Source organism: Rhinopithecus roxellana, chromosome 14 (assembly GCF_007565055.1).
Source record: "Rhinopithecus roxellana isolate Shanxi Qingling chromosome 14, ASM756505v1, whole genome shotgun sequence".
Classification (NCBI taxonomy): Eukaryota; Metazoa; Chordata; class Mammalia; order Primates; family Cercopithecidae; genus Rhinopithecus; species Rhinopithecus roxellana.
In genome coordinates this window covers 65,511,896-65,529,798 of record NC_044562.1, presented here as the reverse complement: position 1 = coordinate 65,529,798, position 17,903 = coordinate 65,511,896, and the positions used below count along the sequence as shown (strand labels likewise).

Here is a 17,903-nt window from a genome sequence, read left to right as displayed (position 1 = left end):
TGAGCCAGAATAGAAGTAGTGACAGTAAAAAGGGAGAGAAGAGGATAACGTTGAGAGGAATGGAGTAGAAAACTGTTTGGGCTTGGGATTGGGGAAAGGGTCTGTATTAGTCTGTTCTCATGCTGCTGTAAGGACATACCTAAGACTGGTAATTTATAAAGGACAGAGGTGTAATTGACTCACAGTTCTGCAGGGCTTGGGAGGCCTCAGGAAACTTACAACAATGGCAGAAGGGGAAGTAAACACATCCTTCTTCACATGATGGCAGGAAGGAGAAGTGGGTGCCCATTGGTAGGCGAAGCTCCTTATGAAACTATCAGATCTCTTGAGAACTCACTCACCATCACTATCACAATCACTATCAATCACTATCACTATTGAGCAAAGGATGGGGAAACCACCCCATGATTCAATTATCTCCATCTGGTCCCTCCCACGACACATGGGGATTATGGGAACTACAATTCAAGAAGAGATTTAGGTGGGGACACAGCCAAACCATATCAGGGCTGCATGAATGATGCTTCCACTTCCTGCACTGGGTTAGGTATAGTGCCGCGGATAAGGGAGACCAAGGCACAGCCACAGCATACCAGGAAGACCAGAATGCTGTGGTGTTGGGGACACCATCAGAAGAGTTGGGTCAAGAAGAGGGTGTGGTTACAATAGCAAATGTGGCCAAGGGGCCCAACACAAAGACCGAGCATCCCTTAGATGAAGTGACTCAGCCCATCAGCAGACTTGGTGAGCGTAGTGTCCATGGAAGGGCCAGGGTGACATCAGACCTTGGCACTTAGGAGTTAACAGGGCATGAGGAGGCAGAGGAGAATGCGCCTGGGTCAAGGGAGCACATTTGTCCATGTGCTTATTTGTTTGAAATGGAAGAGCTTTGAATGCTGCTTGGTGGAAGTCACTAAAGAGGAAGAGGCTGCAGACACAAAGGAAAGCCCCGTGCATAGTCGCCCACTGTGCAGGCTCTGCCAACACGTGGGTATGGGCACTGTGGCTCCCGTCTTTGGGGTGGTGAGGAAAGGAGGCTGGGAGACCTGAAGTTCATGCAGCTACTGAGTAGCTTGTCGGAGGTAACAACGGGCTCTTGGGCCTGAGCCCAGGCAGCTCTTCCCCGTTCCCAGGGCAGCGCTGGCAAGAGGGTCCCGGAGCTGGAGGAGGGGAGGCAGAGCCTGAGGAGTGTAATGGCCCTGATGGGGTACCCTCGTCATAGATGCAAGAGCATCTGAGTGGCTGTTGAAATGTTTGAAGCTTTGATGGCAGGAAACAGGCAGTACACAAAACACATGCTTCATTTTCTCATTCAAATCCTGTATTTCTGTGACACAGCAAGACCCTGTCTTTAAAAATAAAATACTGTAATCCTCCTTTGTTTCTTCCGCTTCACATTCATACTCACAAACAGCATATCATCATAAGGAAAAGGAAAAAAATCAACAGTCTCATTCCAGTAATCATTTTTATTTTGGTTTCACATTTCCAGTCTCATGCATAGGCATACCTAGATTTTCATACTTACCATCACAGAAACATTATTTTATACTCTGCTTCCCTCACTTGGTATTAGATTAAATACATTTTCCGTGTTTCTCCTGCCCCATCTTTGTGACTGTTCCTTTTGATGGCTGCATTATGTTCTATGGACTTACTGCATCATTTTAAAAGTATTTCTCATTTTAAAAGTACTATTATTGAGTTTCTGTCAGTTGTTTTTGTTGGTGCTATCAGTAATGCTGAGATGAATTTCTTTGTGGACATTTTTTATTATTCTTCGGTTACACTTTTTATTCTTTTGAGTAATCTCTTTAGGACAGGTTCCCATGTTTGCTGGGTCAGAGGTGTCAGTGTTTGTGCTTCTTGGCACTTGACGCCAAACTGATTGCTGTAAAGGCTGTCTCAGCTGACCTCACCATGGACAGGCTTCCCCAGATCCTTGCTGGCATTGGGTGGTTTCGTTTTTTGTTTTTGGAGGCCGGAGTGCAGTGGCACGATCTTGGCTCACTGCAACCTCTGCTTCCCAGATTCAAGAGATTCTCCTGCCTCAGCATCCCAAGTAGCTGGGATTACAAGCAAGCACCACCACCCCTGGCTAATTTTTGTAATTTTTCATAGAGATGGGGTTTCACCATGTTGGCCAGGTTGGTCTTGAACTCCTGACCTCAAGTGATCAGCCCGCCTCAGCCTCCCAAAGTGCTGGGATTACAGGCGTGAGCCACTGTGCCTGGTGCATTGGGTGTTATTTTTCTCCCTTCCTATCTACGCCAACTTCATGTCTGTGAAAGAGCAACTTAGTGATTCCTTAGTTTGCATTTTTGATGGCTAGGAAAGTGGAACTATTTTCCATTTATTAAAATTAGCCGGCTGCAGTTCTTTTCGTGTGAAATGTCTGTCTGTATTATCTGTTCACGTACCTGCTGGGGATTTGATTTTGAGGAGTTCCTTGTGGAATTCAGATGGAGTACCCTCTTGCCTGGGGAGCTGGCTGCAGATACTCTTCCCAATCTGTTTTCTTTTTATTTTAGGTTTTTCCTCTGTGCACGTTTTAAACTTGCATGTTCTCTTGCCGCCAGTTTTGTTCTGTCATGTCTTATACCGCATCAGATCTTGGGAAGTTTTCATTCCCTACAGCAATCAGATGAGTGTTTAATCCTGTCTTTCTGCTACGTTTTCTACAATATAATTTTTTTACATCAACGAATCCACCTTTTGTTCTAAGACTTGAGACATTTGCCCTCAAAGTACTGCGGCGCCGTTCTGACGTATTTATTAAATAACCCTTCCCTGGGCCATAGTTTCAAAGGACCGTCTTTGGATGACAGAGCCAACTCTCCGGCCAAGAGTTTGGTGTTTCCGCCATGAAAAGGCAGGATCTTCACCCAGCTGTCTCCCGCTTTCCCCGCAGGCGAGGGCTGCATTGCCCTTCGGTTAGAGGCCACAGAAACGCAGCTGCCCATCTACACGCCTCTCACCCACCATGGGGAGTTGACTGGCCACTTCCGGGGCGAGATCAAGCTGCAGACCTCTCAGGGCAAGACAAGGGAGAAGCTCTATGGTAAGCAGCAAGCCCCTCCCCAGCGCCCTCTTCAGCCCACCACTTAGGGACAGGAACGTGCTTTTTCTCAGCAAAGCTATCGAATATTCTCTCTGCTGTGGCCTCAGAGCAGAAATCCAGTGCTGGAAAAGATCTCAGACAATCTGACCCAGCCCTCACTCGACTCAAAAATTTCCCAACAGAACCCACACCCAGCACCCCCAGATCGCCCTCCCCGACCCTGCAGAGTGTTCACAGCCCCGAACCTCACCTATCAGCCCTTAGGCCTTGTCATTCCCCCATTAGCATCTCCGCTAAAAGAAGGACCCAGGGTACCGAGTGAACCTACCTCTTGTTAAATGGCTCCTTCCAGGCTGTCCCAGGAAGACCAAAGCTACAGCTGCAGTTGAGATTTAGAATTTCTTGGGCGACCTCTGCTTGTCCACATGGCTACGTGGTGCCCACTTACATATACATACAGACCCTTGTACGTGCCTAAACCCTGCCCTCATGGTGCCCGCCCAGGTTTCTGTACCTTCCAAACCGCTTTTATTATTTTTTTTCTTGAGACAGAGTCTCACTCTGTGCCCCAGGCTGGAGTGCAGTGGCACGATCTCAGCTCACTGCAACCTTCACTTCCGGGGTTCAAGTGATTCTTCTGCCTCAGCCTCCAGAGTAGCTGAGACTACAGGCACCCACCACCATACCCAGCTAATTTTTGTATTTTTAGTAGAGACAGGGTTTCACCACGTTGACCAGGCTGGTCTGGAACTTCTGACCTCAAGTGATCCACCCATCTCCGCCTCCCGAAGTGCTGGGATTACAGGCGTGACCACTGCACCCAGCCATTTTTTTGGTTTTTTTTTGGAGACAAGGTCTCACTCTGTAGCCCAGGCTAGCATGCAGTGGCACGATCTCGGATCACTGCAACCTCCACCTCCCCAGTTCAAGCAATTCTCCTGCCTCACCTTCCCGAGTAGCTGGGATTACAGGTGCCCGCCACCAGCTAATTTTTGTATTTTTAGTAGAGACAGGGTTTCACCATCTTGGCCGGGCTGGTTTGGAACTCCTGACCTCAAGTGATACACCTGCCTCGGCCTCCCAAAGTACTGGGGTTACAGGCATGAGCCACCGCGCCTGGTCTGACAAAACATATTTGCCTGCTTTGTTCCTTGATGAGACCAATAAGTTGGAAATGTCACATGAAATGACAACTCTGGATTCCAACTCTCCTCTCTGTGGATCCACAGCAGGCATAACTAATCAATCACTGAACTTTTACAAGGCCTCAGAATCTTGCTTAGTCTCTGTGGATCCACAGCAGGCATAACTAATCAATCACTAAACTCTTACAAGGCTTCAGAATCTTGCTTAACTCACCTCCCCAGGTACTCACTATTCACTGTGCAGCTTTAGCCTGCAAATGGAAACCCCTTTGCCATCCCTTATCTAAGCTCTGGAAGCTGGGCCCTCACATGCTCTTTCCCGACCCTTTCCTTCCAGACTTTGTGAAGACAGAGCGTGATGAGTCCAGTGGGCAAAAGACCCTGAAGAGCCTCACCAGCCACGACCCCATGAAGCAGTGGGAAGCCACCAGCAGGTAAAGTGGGCATGGGGTAGGTGTGAGGGGGGTGGATATCAGGGACTCATGACAAATTAGCATGGTTTGGCTGGGTGTGATGGTTCATGCCTGTAATTACGGCACTTTGGGAGGCCAAGGCTGGAGGATCATTTGAGCTCAGGAGTTTGAGACCAGCCTGGGCAACATATCCAGACCGTGTCTCTACAAAAAAAAAATTTGGCTAGGTGCGGTGGTTCATGCCTGTAATCCCAGCACTTTGGGAGGCCAAGATGGGTGGATCACTTGAGGTCAGGAGTTTGAGACCAGCCTGGCCAACATGGTGAAAACCCATCTCTACTAAAAATACAAAAATTAGCTGGGCCTGGTGGCACATGCCTGTAATCCCAGCTACTCGGGGGGGCTGAGGCACAAGAATTGCTTGAATCCAAGAGGCAGAGATTGCAGTGAGCCAAGATTTTGCCACTGCACTCCAGCAGTGACAAAGCAAGACTCTGTCTCAAATAATGATAATGAGCTGGGTGTAGTAGTCCTAACTACTTAGGAGGCTGAGGTGGAAGGATTGCTTCAGCCCAGAAGGCTGAGGCTGCAGTGAGCTGTGATTGTGCCACTGCACTCCAGCCTAGGTGACAGAGTAAGACCTTGTTTCAAAACAAAACAAAACAAAACACTAGCATGGCTCTGCAGACCCAGGGCCTGTGAGAAGGTGAACTGAAGCACAGAGAGACCCAGGACACAGGAGAAAGAAGCTCCAGCCCAGGAGAGGTGCTCTCCTGACTCCTCTGTGTCTTTTGACTGCTGGGGAGGTTGGTGTGGCTATGACAAAGCCTGGGAAACTAACGTGACGGAAAGTTCAGTTTGACTCAGCTAACATTTTTGAGTCCCTATGATGTGCCCAGTTCTAGAGAAATCAAGGCAAATTCAGTGCAGTCGCTGACTTAGGAACTTGCGGCCTAGTGCATGAGGAAGTGACTGCGGAGAGGATGGAGAGATTCCAAGTCTACAAATGGTGGCTGTGTCTCCTGTGGGACAAAGGACATCAGCAATCATGGGATCCGTGGCCACCAAACCCCACCCTATCACTAGCAAGAAAAATCACTGGGGGAAAATGCACACCGGTTGCTCTTGGCAGAGACTGAACTAAGAATAGTACAGATGTTAAAGTCTGTATTACCAGAATACAGACATCCTTGGTAGCAGGGCTGCCCTAACTCACCGATGTGGTCTCGAGTTCCAGAATCAAGTTCTGGTCTCTTCGCCGGCTCACCAGCCGAGGAGGCAGAACCATGCCAGCAGCAGACATAGCTTGTTCCTCTCCTCCCTCCCTTCCCCACAACACTTGTCCCCACCAACACTTGCCCTCACCCCAGCCATCCCCGTTGAACACAGGAATTCTCATCTCTAGCACATTCCCTGATCCACTTCCAGCTTCCGACGTTCACAGCCGTGGGCACACAAGCATCCCCTTTCCCTCTTTCCCTCCCATGATAATCCCATCAGCAAATGCATCCTGGCTCTGAAGTGTCTACTAGGTTCCAGAATCAGGATCAGTGTAGGGAAACAAATTCTTTTCCATTTTGACTAGCATGAGAACGAGCACTTATTTCTGAAGCAGACACTGGTGGATGGCAGCAAAGTACAACTCGGAACCAGGCTGGCGGAGCACACGGAAGATGTGGAGTGTCCCTGACAGTCTATATACTCAGAACTCAGTTCTCAGGAGGCGGGTGCCTGACACAGTGACAGCATGCAGTGTGTCTGTTGGGGCCACCTCGCCTGGGTCTGGGCCATGCCCTCCATAGCTTTAAGCTGATTGTCCCCCATTCCAGGCTCCAGCCTTGATCTCTGTGACCTCACACTCATTTTTCTAAATATGCTACTGGCTGTCTCCATGCTGATGCTGCACACACAAACTGTGTGGGCTGATGTGTTCCAGATGAACCCCTGCCAGAGTCTGCCCTGAGAATCCCCTCCTTCCTGCCACCCAGGCCACCCCCCACCATCTCTTTGCCCCACCAGCCTTGCAGCTTCTCACTCCATCCTCTGCACCTGCTCACCAGCCTTCAGACTGTCCAGGAACAGGCCAAACTCCTGTCACCTGGAGGCCTTTGCAAGTACTCTTACCACTGCCGAGAACACTCTCCTCTTCTTTCTCTCTTATCTGCTTATCTTCTTATCTCAGCTAAAAGACCACCTCCTCAGATGGGGCCTCCTGGGGTCACCCAATGCCCAGTTGGTCCCAATGCTTCACTAGCCTCCATCTCTGCCCCTTGTTACTCTCAGACTTCAGCACTACATCAATACTGTGTCTCTGTGCCACTGAGCTTGTTTTTCTCTCCCACCAAAAGTGAGTTCCATAAGAATAGAGACCACGGCTGCCTCACTCACAGCCATATTCCCTCCTCCCAGCCTGGGGCTGGGTGCTTACAAGGCCCTCAGTAACCACAGTGTTGCATGGATAGATGAATGAATGAATGAATCACTGCCCAAGAGGTAAAGGAGTTGAGGAGAGCCCGGGAGAGCCCCAGGGTTGTCAGAGGACACTTTCCTTGGGCTGGTGCTGACCCTGAGAAGGGAAGGGACCCCTGAGATGTGACTCCATGTCTACCCTGCAGGGCCCCTCCATGCAGTGGCTCCAGCATCACCGAAATCCTCAACCCCAACTACATGGGAGTGGGGCCCTTTGGGCCACCAGTGCCCCTGCACGTGAAGCAGACCTTGTCCCCTGACCAGCAGCCCACAGCCTGGAGCTACGACCAGCCACCCAAGGACTCTCCGCTGGGGCCCTGCAGGGGAGAAAGTCCTACGACACCTCCCTGCCAGCCACCCATATCACCCAAGAAGTTTTTACCCTCGACAGCAAACCGGGGTCTCCCCCCCAGGACACAGGAGTCAAGGTGAGTATCCTCTTCATTAAGATGGCTCCCTCCCTACTTATGAAAGCTCCCTGGGCTTTCACCCTAGAATGGAAGCCTCATAAGGGCCACAATTTGTGTCCACTTGGCTCACGACTTATCCCTGGGGCCTGAACACAGCAGGCCCCTAAGACATGTATGTAGAGTCTTCCACATCCTAACCTATTGGTGCAACTCGATTTCTTTTTAAAGGGTAAAAATTTGTAAAGATATTGCCAAGAAAAGGAACCTCCTATAAAAACTACATACATATCAAAAACAGGTTTTGGGCTGGATGCGGTGGCTCACGCCTGTAATCCCAGCACTTTGGGAGGCCAAGGCGGGTGGATCACCTGAGATCGGGAGTTCAAGACCAGCCTGACCAACATAGAGAAACCACGTTTCTACTAAAAATATAAAACTAGCCTGGGGTGGTGGTGCATGCCTGTAATCCCAGCTACTCCGGAGGCTGAGGCAGGAGAATTGCTTGAACCCGGGAGGTGGAGGTTGTGGTGAGCCGAGATCACACCATTGCACTCCAACCTGGGCAATAAGAACAAAACTCCGTCTCAAAAAAAAAAACAAGTTTCGGCCAGTCGCAGTGGCTCATGTCTATAATCCCAGCACTTTGGGAGGCTGAGCTGAGTGGATCACTTGAGGTTAAGAGTTCGAGTTCAGACTGGCCAACATGGTGAAACCCTGTCTACTAAAAATACAAAATTAGCCAGACGCAGTGGGTCACATCTGTGATCCTAGCTGAGGCAGGAGAATTGCATGAACCCAGGAGGCAGAGGTTGCAGTGAGACAAGATTACACCACTGCACTCCAGCCTGGGTGACAGAATGAGACTTCGTCTCAAACAAAAAAAAAAAAAAAAGAAAAAAGGGCTGGGTGCGGTGGCTCACGCCTGTAATCCCAACACTTTGGGAGGCCGAGGCAGACAGATCACGAGGTCAGGAGATCAAGACCATCCTGGCTAACACGGTGAAACCCTGTCTCTACTAAAAATACAAAAAATTAGCTGGGCGTGGTGGCGGGCGCCTGTAGTCCCAGTTACTCGGCAGGTTGAGGCAGGAGAATCGCTTGTACCTGGGAGGCAGAGGTTGCAGTGAGCTGAGATCATGCCACTGCACTCCAGCCTGAGCAACGGAGCAAGACTCCGTCTCAAAAGAAAAGAAAATAAATGTTTCTAGAGCTAGTAAGCCTTCAGGCATCTCCCGCTCCCTATAGGGCCCCATGGGACAGGGTGGGAGTTTCCATGTAGAGCCTGCTCCCACCCTCCAGTTCCCCTCTTTTTTTCTGGACCACGAGGTTCCCTGTTCTATAAGCAGCTTCCTAGTCTCTCCTGTGGGGGATACTTAGTTAGAAACTGGAACTAGGGATGTAAAAGGCAGAGTAGCTGGCCTGCAGAGAGATGGGGCCTGGCCCTGAAACTCTGGGGAAGCCCCGGACGGTGGAGAAAACTGATCTGAGTCTAGAACTGGGTCAGGCAGAAGAATGGAAGCCAGATAGAAGACGGGGCCAGGCAGCCAAGGAATAGGGTCAGCACTTCCCAAAGGCACAGCTGCTCTCCAGTATGCTGGAACAGAGCAGAGCCAACCATGGGCCCCTCATGGATATACAAGCAGGGAGCTCTACATGTTTCTAGTAGCCACAGGATGACAGACAGGCATGAAAGTGCAGCCCCAATTACCAACGATTTAAGATGGGCAAAATAGCACGAGCACTGTTTCCCTTGAGGCTCTTTGCTGGTTTATCATAACCTAAGGGGTTCACTCTCAGCCTCTCTTCCCCTACCACTGGTTTTTTTCTTCATCTTTTCTCCATGAGGACTTGGGTGCTGTCCGCCACATGGGGCAGAGCCAGCAGCGGGGGTGTTCTCCATCACACTGTCCTCCAGCTCCCTCCAGCTCCACCCTTCCCAGGCCTGGCCTGGCGGGGCCTTCCTCTGGATGGAGGAGCTGTTGACAGTCTCATTTCCCAAGATGTGCGAGATACGCTCTAAAAAACAGATAGGCTGGGCGCGGTGGCTCACGCCTGTAATCCCAGCACTTTGGGAAGCCAAGATGGGCAGATGACTTGAGGTCAGGAGTTTCAGACCAGCCTGGCCAACACGGTGAAACCCCATCTCTACTAAAAATACAAAAATCAGTCAGGCATGGTGGCCCACACCTGTAATCCCAGCTACTCAGGAGGCTGAGACACGAGAATCGCTTGAACCAGGGAGGCAGAGGTTGCAGTGAGCTGAGGTCACGCCACTGCACGTTAGCCTGGGTGACAGAGCAAGACTCCGTCTCAAACAAAAGATAGATGAGAGGAAGTCAGGAAGAGAGCGAGAAAATGACAGGACAGGAGAACCCTGGAGTTCAGCTCAGCTGTCTCTCTCTTTACCTCTGTACAGAATGTGTTGATAGGATGTCAGATCCTGGTCATTCCATAAGAAACTTGGGGGGAGGAGAAACAACCTCAGTTTCCTGCCCTGGAAATAAGAGGACAAAAGGTACTATTCAGTGGGTATCAAGGTGCCTGTGTGGCCACCTCTTTGGAGACCCCAGGAAAGGGAGCTCTAAGCAACCCAAAAGAACAAGGAGCATGATTATTTGTGTAAGTGAATGCTTTTCAGTTCCCAAAGTGAATGGATCTTGGTGCATAACAATGAGCACACAGCTTGGTGGGAGCATGTTCCCCACAGCCCCATGGCGACAGCTGCAGACAGGCTGCCATCCACGAGCAAGGGGCCCCCAGGGTGCGCTTCTAACTTATTGCTCACCAAGGAGGTGCTTGGAGCCTGGAGCCCTGCAGCTGGCACACCTGCCTCATCCCTTTCTGCTGCTCCAGGTCCCGGGCTCAGCCAGAGCAAAGGCTGTGGAAGCGGGTGTTATAAGCACCATCAGTGTTTCCCCACCATCACCCAGACCCAAGTGCAGGGACTGACCTTCCTGGTTTGCCGAGTACTGTCCCAGTTTTAGCACTAAAAGCCCCACATCTCAGGAAACCCTTCAGTCCTGCGCAAGCAAGGACAGCTGGTGACCCCAGACCGAAGCTGTGAGGTTAGGAAGGGGACTCTTCTCAGCCCCTGGAAAGTGCTTAGCTGCTTTAGAGATGAGACTCTGGTCTCCTGAATCTGAGAAGTACAGTCATTTACTGCAGGAATCAACTCTGTCCCCTGGATATCAGTTCCTTTATTCAACAACTGTGGCCTGCTGTAGGAGTCAATTTCTTGTTACCCTTGGTCAGGGGAATAAGATTTACTTTTGAGTTTTTCGTGGTTTTCCCCAGTCTTCCCCGCCTACCCCCACCAAGCTTTCCCTCTCTAAGTGCAGCAGAAGCCTCCTCTTAGAGGGAAGGCTTCTCTGGTCTCTATCTCGCTACTCTTTTCCCAGAGGAGTGAGCTTTGGAACCACAAAAGGGCTTGCACCCAGGGCTCTCTTCCTGGTCCTGCCCCCAGTTCTCTGAAGTGAGCCCCTCCTCCCATCTCAGCCACTGAGAGAGGGTGGTCAGAGGTCAGGACTTCTTTCTCCTTCATCTGAAAACTTGTGACCATGCCAGTTGCTCCCTCCTGTGCCCTCTTCCCTTGGCTAACTCACAGCAACGGCCTTTGCGGGTCCACACAGGGGTCAGAAGAGGGCTGCACATGGAGGGGCACCTTTCCAAAGTCCTTGTTTGCGGTCCCAGCATTTCTGTATGCACCTGTTCTAAGGTGTTTCCAAACAATAATGGGAACACCCCCAAGTGTACAGTCAGGCTCCCTTTGGTGTGTCCCTGCGGCTAGCCTCCTTGGAGCTCCATGGCATCTCACTGGCACCTGTGTGAGGACGACATCCTGCCTCTGTCCCCTGAGCCCACATCTGCTCCCCAAAGAGTCACTGTTGAGTGCCTCTGAGCAGCTTCTCAGTGCACATCCCATCAGCAACAGGTGTGACAGCCTCACTGGGTTCCCAGTGATCCACAATTTCTTCATGGTAGCTTCCTTTTTTGTAGAAAGCAGATCCCAGAACACTCTCCTGGGAGATTCTGCTGCTGGTCAGGAAGTAAAATGTGTTCCCATTCCTCATTCTCATAGTTTGCTCAGCAGGAAATCACCTCCAGTCAGAGCAGTGATAAATCAGAACACAAACAACCAAAGGCAGCGCTTACCTACTTTGGGTCACAACACAGAAGCTTCCCCTGCCCATGGGTTGGTCGGGCATTTCTTCTAGCTACTGGCCTTGGTTTCTCCAGTACTCACAAGTGTCCAAGTTCCCTCTGACTTGCACCACAACCACCATGTGTTCCTTCCACTGTGAGTTAGTAGAGCCTTCCAAGGAGAGGACTTCATGTGGCTGGGAAGGACACTGTGTTAACTGGGATGTTGGCCCCCTGAGCTCAGATTCTGTCCTTGTTTGTGGCTGTGTTGCTGTGCCTGAGGAAGTGTCTCACACACAAATTTGGTAGATGGACCCTCTTGAGCTTTCACCCTCAAGTTGCACAAGTGGTTTCTGAGGAGGAGGTGTGATTGCCTTCCTGAGCGGTCATTGCAAATGCTGGGTCGGAGCAGAATTGCTAGAGTCAGAGGAGAGGCTGGGGGTGGGGATGGGAGGAGCCAGGAAAGGAGGCCTGTTGACTGGGGAGGTGGGGAGGGGCTGTGGAGAGCAGGCTCATCTGATGAGGATGAGGGGTTGATATTGAGGTGCCATATAAGTGCTCACTTCATTTCTCCTACAAATCCTCCAGTCCTGTGCCCCTTGCTCACAGATGCTCTGATGTGAACAGGTTTTATGGTGGAAAAAGTCCTTGGCCAGAACTGAGGCTGTCTTTGAGGACCATGTATGATAAACACAGTACTGGCCAGGCGCGGTGGCTCAAGCCTGTAATCCCAGCACTTTGGGAGGCCGAGACGGGCGGATCACGAGGTCAGGAGATCGAGACCATCCTGGCTAACACGGTGAAACCCCATCTCTACTAAAAATACAAAAAAAAAAAAAAAAAAAAATAGCCAGGCGAGGTGGCGGGGGCCTGTAGTCCTAGCTACTCAGGAGGCTGAGGCAGGAGAATGGTGTGAACCTGGGAGGCGGAGCTTGCAGTGAGCTGAGATCCGGCCATTGCACTCCAGCCTGGGCGACAGAGCGAGACTCTGTCTCAAAAAAAAAAAAAAAAAAAAAAGAAAAAAGCTACTGTTTCCTCTTCCTTTTTTTTACTTGAGGTGAAATTCACTGAACATAAAATTAACCATTTCAAAATGAACAGTTTGCTAGGCTGGGCACAGTGGCTTGTGCCTGTAATCCCAGTACTTTGGGAAGCCAAAGCGAGAAGATTGCTTGAGGCCAAGAGTTCAAGATCAGCCTGGGCAATATAGTGAGACCTCCCCCCATCTCTACAAAATAAAACAAAACAAAAAAATTAGCCAGGCCTGGTGGTGTTGCTACTCCCAGCAGTGTCCAGCTACTCCTAGCTACTCCCAAGTAGTCCCAGCTACTTGGGAGGCTGAGGGGAAGGACTGCTTGAGCCCAAGAGGTTGAGGCAGCAGTGAGCCATGGTCACACCACTGCACTCCAGCCTGGGTGACAGAGCGAGACTCTGTCTCTAGAACAACACAAGACAAAACCATTTGGTGGCATTCAGTACATTTACAATGTGACACATCTCTAACTAGTTCAGAAACATTTTTATCACCCCAGAGAAAGACCCAGAGTCATTAAGCAGCCACGCCCCCGTGTCTTCTCCCCTGAACATGTGTCTTCCCTGCTCTGTCCCTGGCTCTAGGCCCAGTGACCTGGGGAAGAACGCAGGGGACACGCTGCCTCAGGAGGACCTGCCAGCTGACAAAGCCCGAGATGTTTGAGAACCCCCTGTACGGGTCCGTGAGTTCCTTCCCTAAGCCTGCTCCCAGGAAGGACCAGGAATCTCCGAAAATGCTGCGGAAGGAGCCCCCGCCCTGCCCGGAACCCGGCATCTTGTCGCCCAGCATCGTGCTCACCAAAGCCCAGGAGGCTGATCGCGGCGAGGGGCCCGGCAAGCAGGCGCCCGCGCCCAGGCTGCGCTCCTTCACCTGCTCGTCCTCTGCCGAGGGCAGGGCGGCGGGCGGGGACAAGAGCCAAGGGAAGCCCAAGACCGCCGTCAGCTCCCAGGCCCCAGTGCCGGTCAAGAGGCCCATCAAGCCTTCCAGGTCGGAAATGAACCAGCAGACCCAGCCCACCCCGACGCCGCGGCCGCCGCTGCCAGTCAAGAGCCCGGCGGTCCTGCACCTCCAGCACTCCAAGAGCCGCGACTACCGCGACAACACCGAGCTCCCACACCACGGCAAGCACCGGCCGGAGGAGGGGCCACCGGGGCCTCTAAGCAGGACTGCCATGCAGGTGCGCGGCGCCACACGTGGGCTCGTGTGCATGTGTGTGTGTGTGCATGCGTGAGTGCGTATGTGTGTGCCTATGCATGTGTGTGTGCATGCATGTGTGCACGCATGCATGTGCACACATGGGAGTGATGGTCTTGGGAACTGCTCCATGAGAAGGGAGAGTCAGGATTTGAATCCAGGCCTGCCTGTCCCACACATCCCTGACCCTGCATTGCCTCTGCAGCAGTTGTTGCAAGGAAGAAAGGCGGGGCTGTGGATAAACTCTTAGTCCAGTGTCAGGCCCAGAAGAAGAAGAGTCCATAAAGAAAAGGAGCCTAAATCATTTATATCTCATTGTTATTATTATAATTTTTTTTTGAAACAGAGTTTCACTAGGCATGGTGGATCACGAGGTCAGGAGATCGAGACTATCCTGGTTAACATGATGAAACCCCGTCTCTACTAAAATACAAAAATTGACCCAGGCATGGTGGTGTGCGTCTGTAGTCCCAGCTACTCGGGAGGCTGAGGCAGGGGAATCACTTGAACCTGGAAGGCGGAGGTTGCGGTGAGGCGAGATCGTGCCACTGCACTACAGCCTGGTGACAGAGCAAGACTCTGTCTCAAACAAAACAAAACAAAACAGAGTTTCACTCTTTGTTGCCCAGGCTAGAGTCCAGTGGTATGGTCTCAGCTCACTGCAACCTCTGCCTCCTGGGTTCAAGCAATTCTTCTGTCTCAGTCTCCCAAGTAACTGGGATTACAGGCACCTGCCAGCACGCCTGGCTAATTTTTGTATTTTTAGTAGAAATGGGGTTTCACCATGTTGGCCAGGCTGGTCTCAAACTCCTGACCTCAGGTGGTCTGCCCACCTGGGCCTCCCAAAGTTCTGGGATTACATGTGTGAGCCACCACGCCCAGCCTCATTCTTATTATTCACACTCATGCTTGAAATTTCCTAGTATTTTGGAGAATTCAGCACACTTTCCCTCTCCTTCATGTAAAATAAAAAAATTTTTGAGCAAGACTAACAGTGTTTAAGAAGAGACTCCGGGCCAGGCATGGTGGCTCACACCTGTAATCCCAGCACTTTGGGAGGCCAAGATGGGTGGGTTACCTGAGGTCAGGAGTTCAAGACCAGCCTGACCAATATGGTAAAACCCCGTCTCTACTAAAAATACAAAAATTAGCTGGGCATTGTGGTGTAATGTACTTGTAATCCCAGCTACTTGTAATTCCAGCTACTCAGGAGGCTGAGACAGGAGAATTGCTTGAACCCAGGAGGCGGAGTTTGCAGCGAACCAAGATCATGACACTGCACTCCAGCCTGGGCGACAGAGTGAGACTCCATCTCAAAAAAAAAAAAAAAAGAACAGACTGCAGAGCCAGGCTATGTTGGATTTGAATCCCAGCCCTCCCACTTCCTAGCTCTGTGCCTTGAGCCTCAGTTTACCCATCTGTAAAAAGGGGCTGTTAATGGTACCTACCTCATAGACTTAGAAGGAGAATTGCATTATAGGCTATTCTGTATTATTACTATGTATTATCATCTATATAGAAATTATATATTTATATTTATGTATTTACATTGATATCCATTACATATCATTTCATATATATACTATACGTATTACATATGTGTATATATTTTTTACATACTTTTATGTAGATAGATATAGATATATGGTACTTACCTGGGCGTGGTGCTAGCACCTGTAGTCCCAGCTACTGGGAAGGCTGAAGCATGAGGCTAGCTAGAGCCCAAGAATTCAAGGCTGCAGTGAGCTATGATTGCACCACTGCACTCCCGCCTAGGCAACAGAGTAAGACCAAGGCCCCATTTCTAAAAAGCAATTTTTAAAAATAACTAGGTAAAGTACTTAGAACAGTGATCGCTGGCTCTTCTCAGCTACATGTTAAAGGAAGCCTGGCCTAGCCCACAGCATGCAGGGACCCGGGCCACTTAGTTCAACATGGCCTGGTGAGAATGAGCCCTGACAGCCCTTCTGTTCTTGTCCCACAGTGAAGCCCTCAGTGAGCTGCCAGTGAGTCGGGAGCCCAGAGGAACAGCGCGAAGCCACTGGACCCTCTCCCAGGACCTCCTGCTGGCTCCTCCTGCCCAGCTTCCTATGCAAGGCTTTGTGTTTTCAGGAAAGAGCCTAGCTTCTCTGTGGCCCAGGGAGTTCACTGCCTGTGAGACTTGGCACCAAGTGCTGAGGCTGGAAGAAAAACGCACACCAGACAGGCAACAAATAGTCTGGGTCTCCAGCTCGCCCTTGGTACTTGGGACCCCAGTGCCTTGTTGAGGGCGCCATTCTGAAGAAAGGAACTGCAGTGCCGATTCGAGGGTGGAGATATAAATAATAATAATGTTAATAATAATAATGACCACGTGAATCTAACACTCACGATGTGCCAAGTGCTGTGCTAAGTGCTTTACGAACATTCATCACATCAGGATGACCTCGAGAGCTGAGGCTCTAGCTACCTAAAACCACGTGCCCAAACCCACCAGTTCAAAATGGTGTGTGTTCGGAGGGGTGAAAGCATTAAGAAGCCCAGTGCCCTCCTGGAGTGAGACAAGGGCTTAGCCTTAAGGAGCTGAAGAGTCTGGGTAGCTTGTTTAGGGTACAAGAAGCCTGTTCTGTCCAGCTTCAGTGACACAAGCTGCTTTAGCTAAAGCCCGGGGGTTCTGGCATCGCTGAGCTGAGAGCAGGGATCTACCTGGCTTCTCAGTTCTTTAGTTGGAAGGAGCAGGAAATCAGCTCCTACTCTCCAGTGGAGAGATCTGGCCTCAGCCTGGGCTAGAGATACCAAGGACTGTGCCAGGTTCCCTGTGCCCTCCTCGAGGTGGGCAGCCATCACCAGTCACAGTTAAGCCAAGCCCCCCAACACGTATTCCATCATGCAGATAGAAGAGTCTTTGCTGTTGCTCCCGAAAGCCGTGCTCTCCAGCCTGGCTGCCAGGGAGGGTGGGCCTCTTGATTCCAGGCTCTTGAAATAGTGCAGCCTTTTCTTCCTATCTCTGTGTCTTTCAGCTCTGCTTCATTGGTTATTAGGAGAATAGATGGGTGATGTCTTTCCTTATGTTGCTTTTTCAACATAGCAGAATTAATGTAGGGAGCTAAATGCAGCGGTATGTGTGAACGCAGAGGGGTATGTGCCCCACATTCCCGTGGTGGAAGTCTGCATGACCAATAAATTGTGCCTTTCTCTTGTGTATGTGGCGTTTTTCTTGACATTCGGAGCCATAGATACCCTTCTAGACAGCAGGGCCTGTACAGGGCACGACTGAGGCAGTTAAGGGTTCGTGGTGGTGATGGATGGTGTTGCCCTGACCAGATGGTACACCATACAGCCAGTCTGAAGCTGGTCCTGGACCGGGGACAGGATTAAACGGCACTCCTTCCCTCCTTCCATCCACACATCTTCCTGGCACTCCAAGCGCCCTGCGGCGACCCAGAGGCCACAAGCATCCCCTCCATACCTGCTGTCCTGCAGCCCACAAGTTCCTCCCAGCTTTTATAAGTTTTCAGTGCTTAAGCTGCAGAGACAAAAAACTACATGTCAGCACTCCCCAGGTCATGGGTTCCCAGGTCAGGGAGTAGCCCCTGGCCCAGAGGCGCAGTGCGGGCCACTTCCATAGCACCTCTGCCCCACCTCGGGCTGCCTGGGCTCTGCTCCTGCTCACAGACACCAGGCCTGGGCTCCAGGCAGGACCTGGAGCAGTGTCTTGGCAGCCTCCAAGCAAACCGTTCACTCCCGCGCCTCAGTGGCTCATGGAACTCAGCAGGGGCAGGACTGAGTGCCTGCTGGGACCACGGCTCCCTACCCCTGCTCGGGTGTCCCCACCCTGCAGGCTCACTGCCTGGTGTCCATGTAGAACCTGACCTAAGTCCCAGGCCCCAGCCTCTGACTCAATAGACCAAGGGCCAGGGTGGAGAGAGAGCTGGAGACACCTGACATTCTTTAGCCTCCCAGCCCCCATCACCAGAGCTGAGGACCCAGGCATGGATGCTCCTGGTCCCTAGGGAACCCACTGGCTGCCGGGGTGGGCTGGCATGCTACACAAGTGCC

The 17,903-nt window shown here is 51.2% G+C and overlaps 1 protein-coding gene across 1 annotated transcript in view; it reads left to right on the top strand.

Annotated features, from left to right (window-relative positions):
* Nucleotides 1–17,046, top strand: part of INPP5D (inositol polyphosphate-5-phosphatase D) — a 153,547-nt gene extending 136,501 nt beyond the window's left edge. Inside the window, 6 exon segments of the mRNA XM_010353138.2 lie at nucleotides 2,912–3,061; nucleotides 4,544–4,640; nucleotides 7,235–7,516; nucleotides 13,256–13,310; nucleotides 13,312–13,848; nucleotides 15,850–17,046. Coding sequence (XP_010351440.1) covers nucleotides 2,912–3,061; nucleotides 4,544–4,640; nucleotides 7,235–7,516; nucleotides 13,256–13,310; nucleotides 13,312–13,848; nucleotides 15,850–15,852 — 1,124 coding nt within the window. The 3' untranslated portion in view covers nucleotides 15,853–17,046.
* The last annotated feature ends 857 nt before the right edge of the window (nucleotides 17,047–17,903 follow it).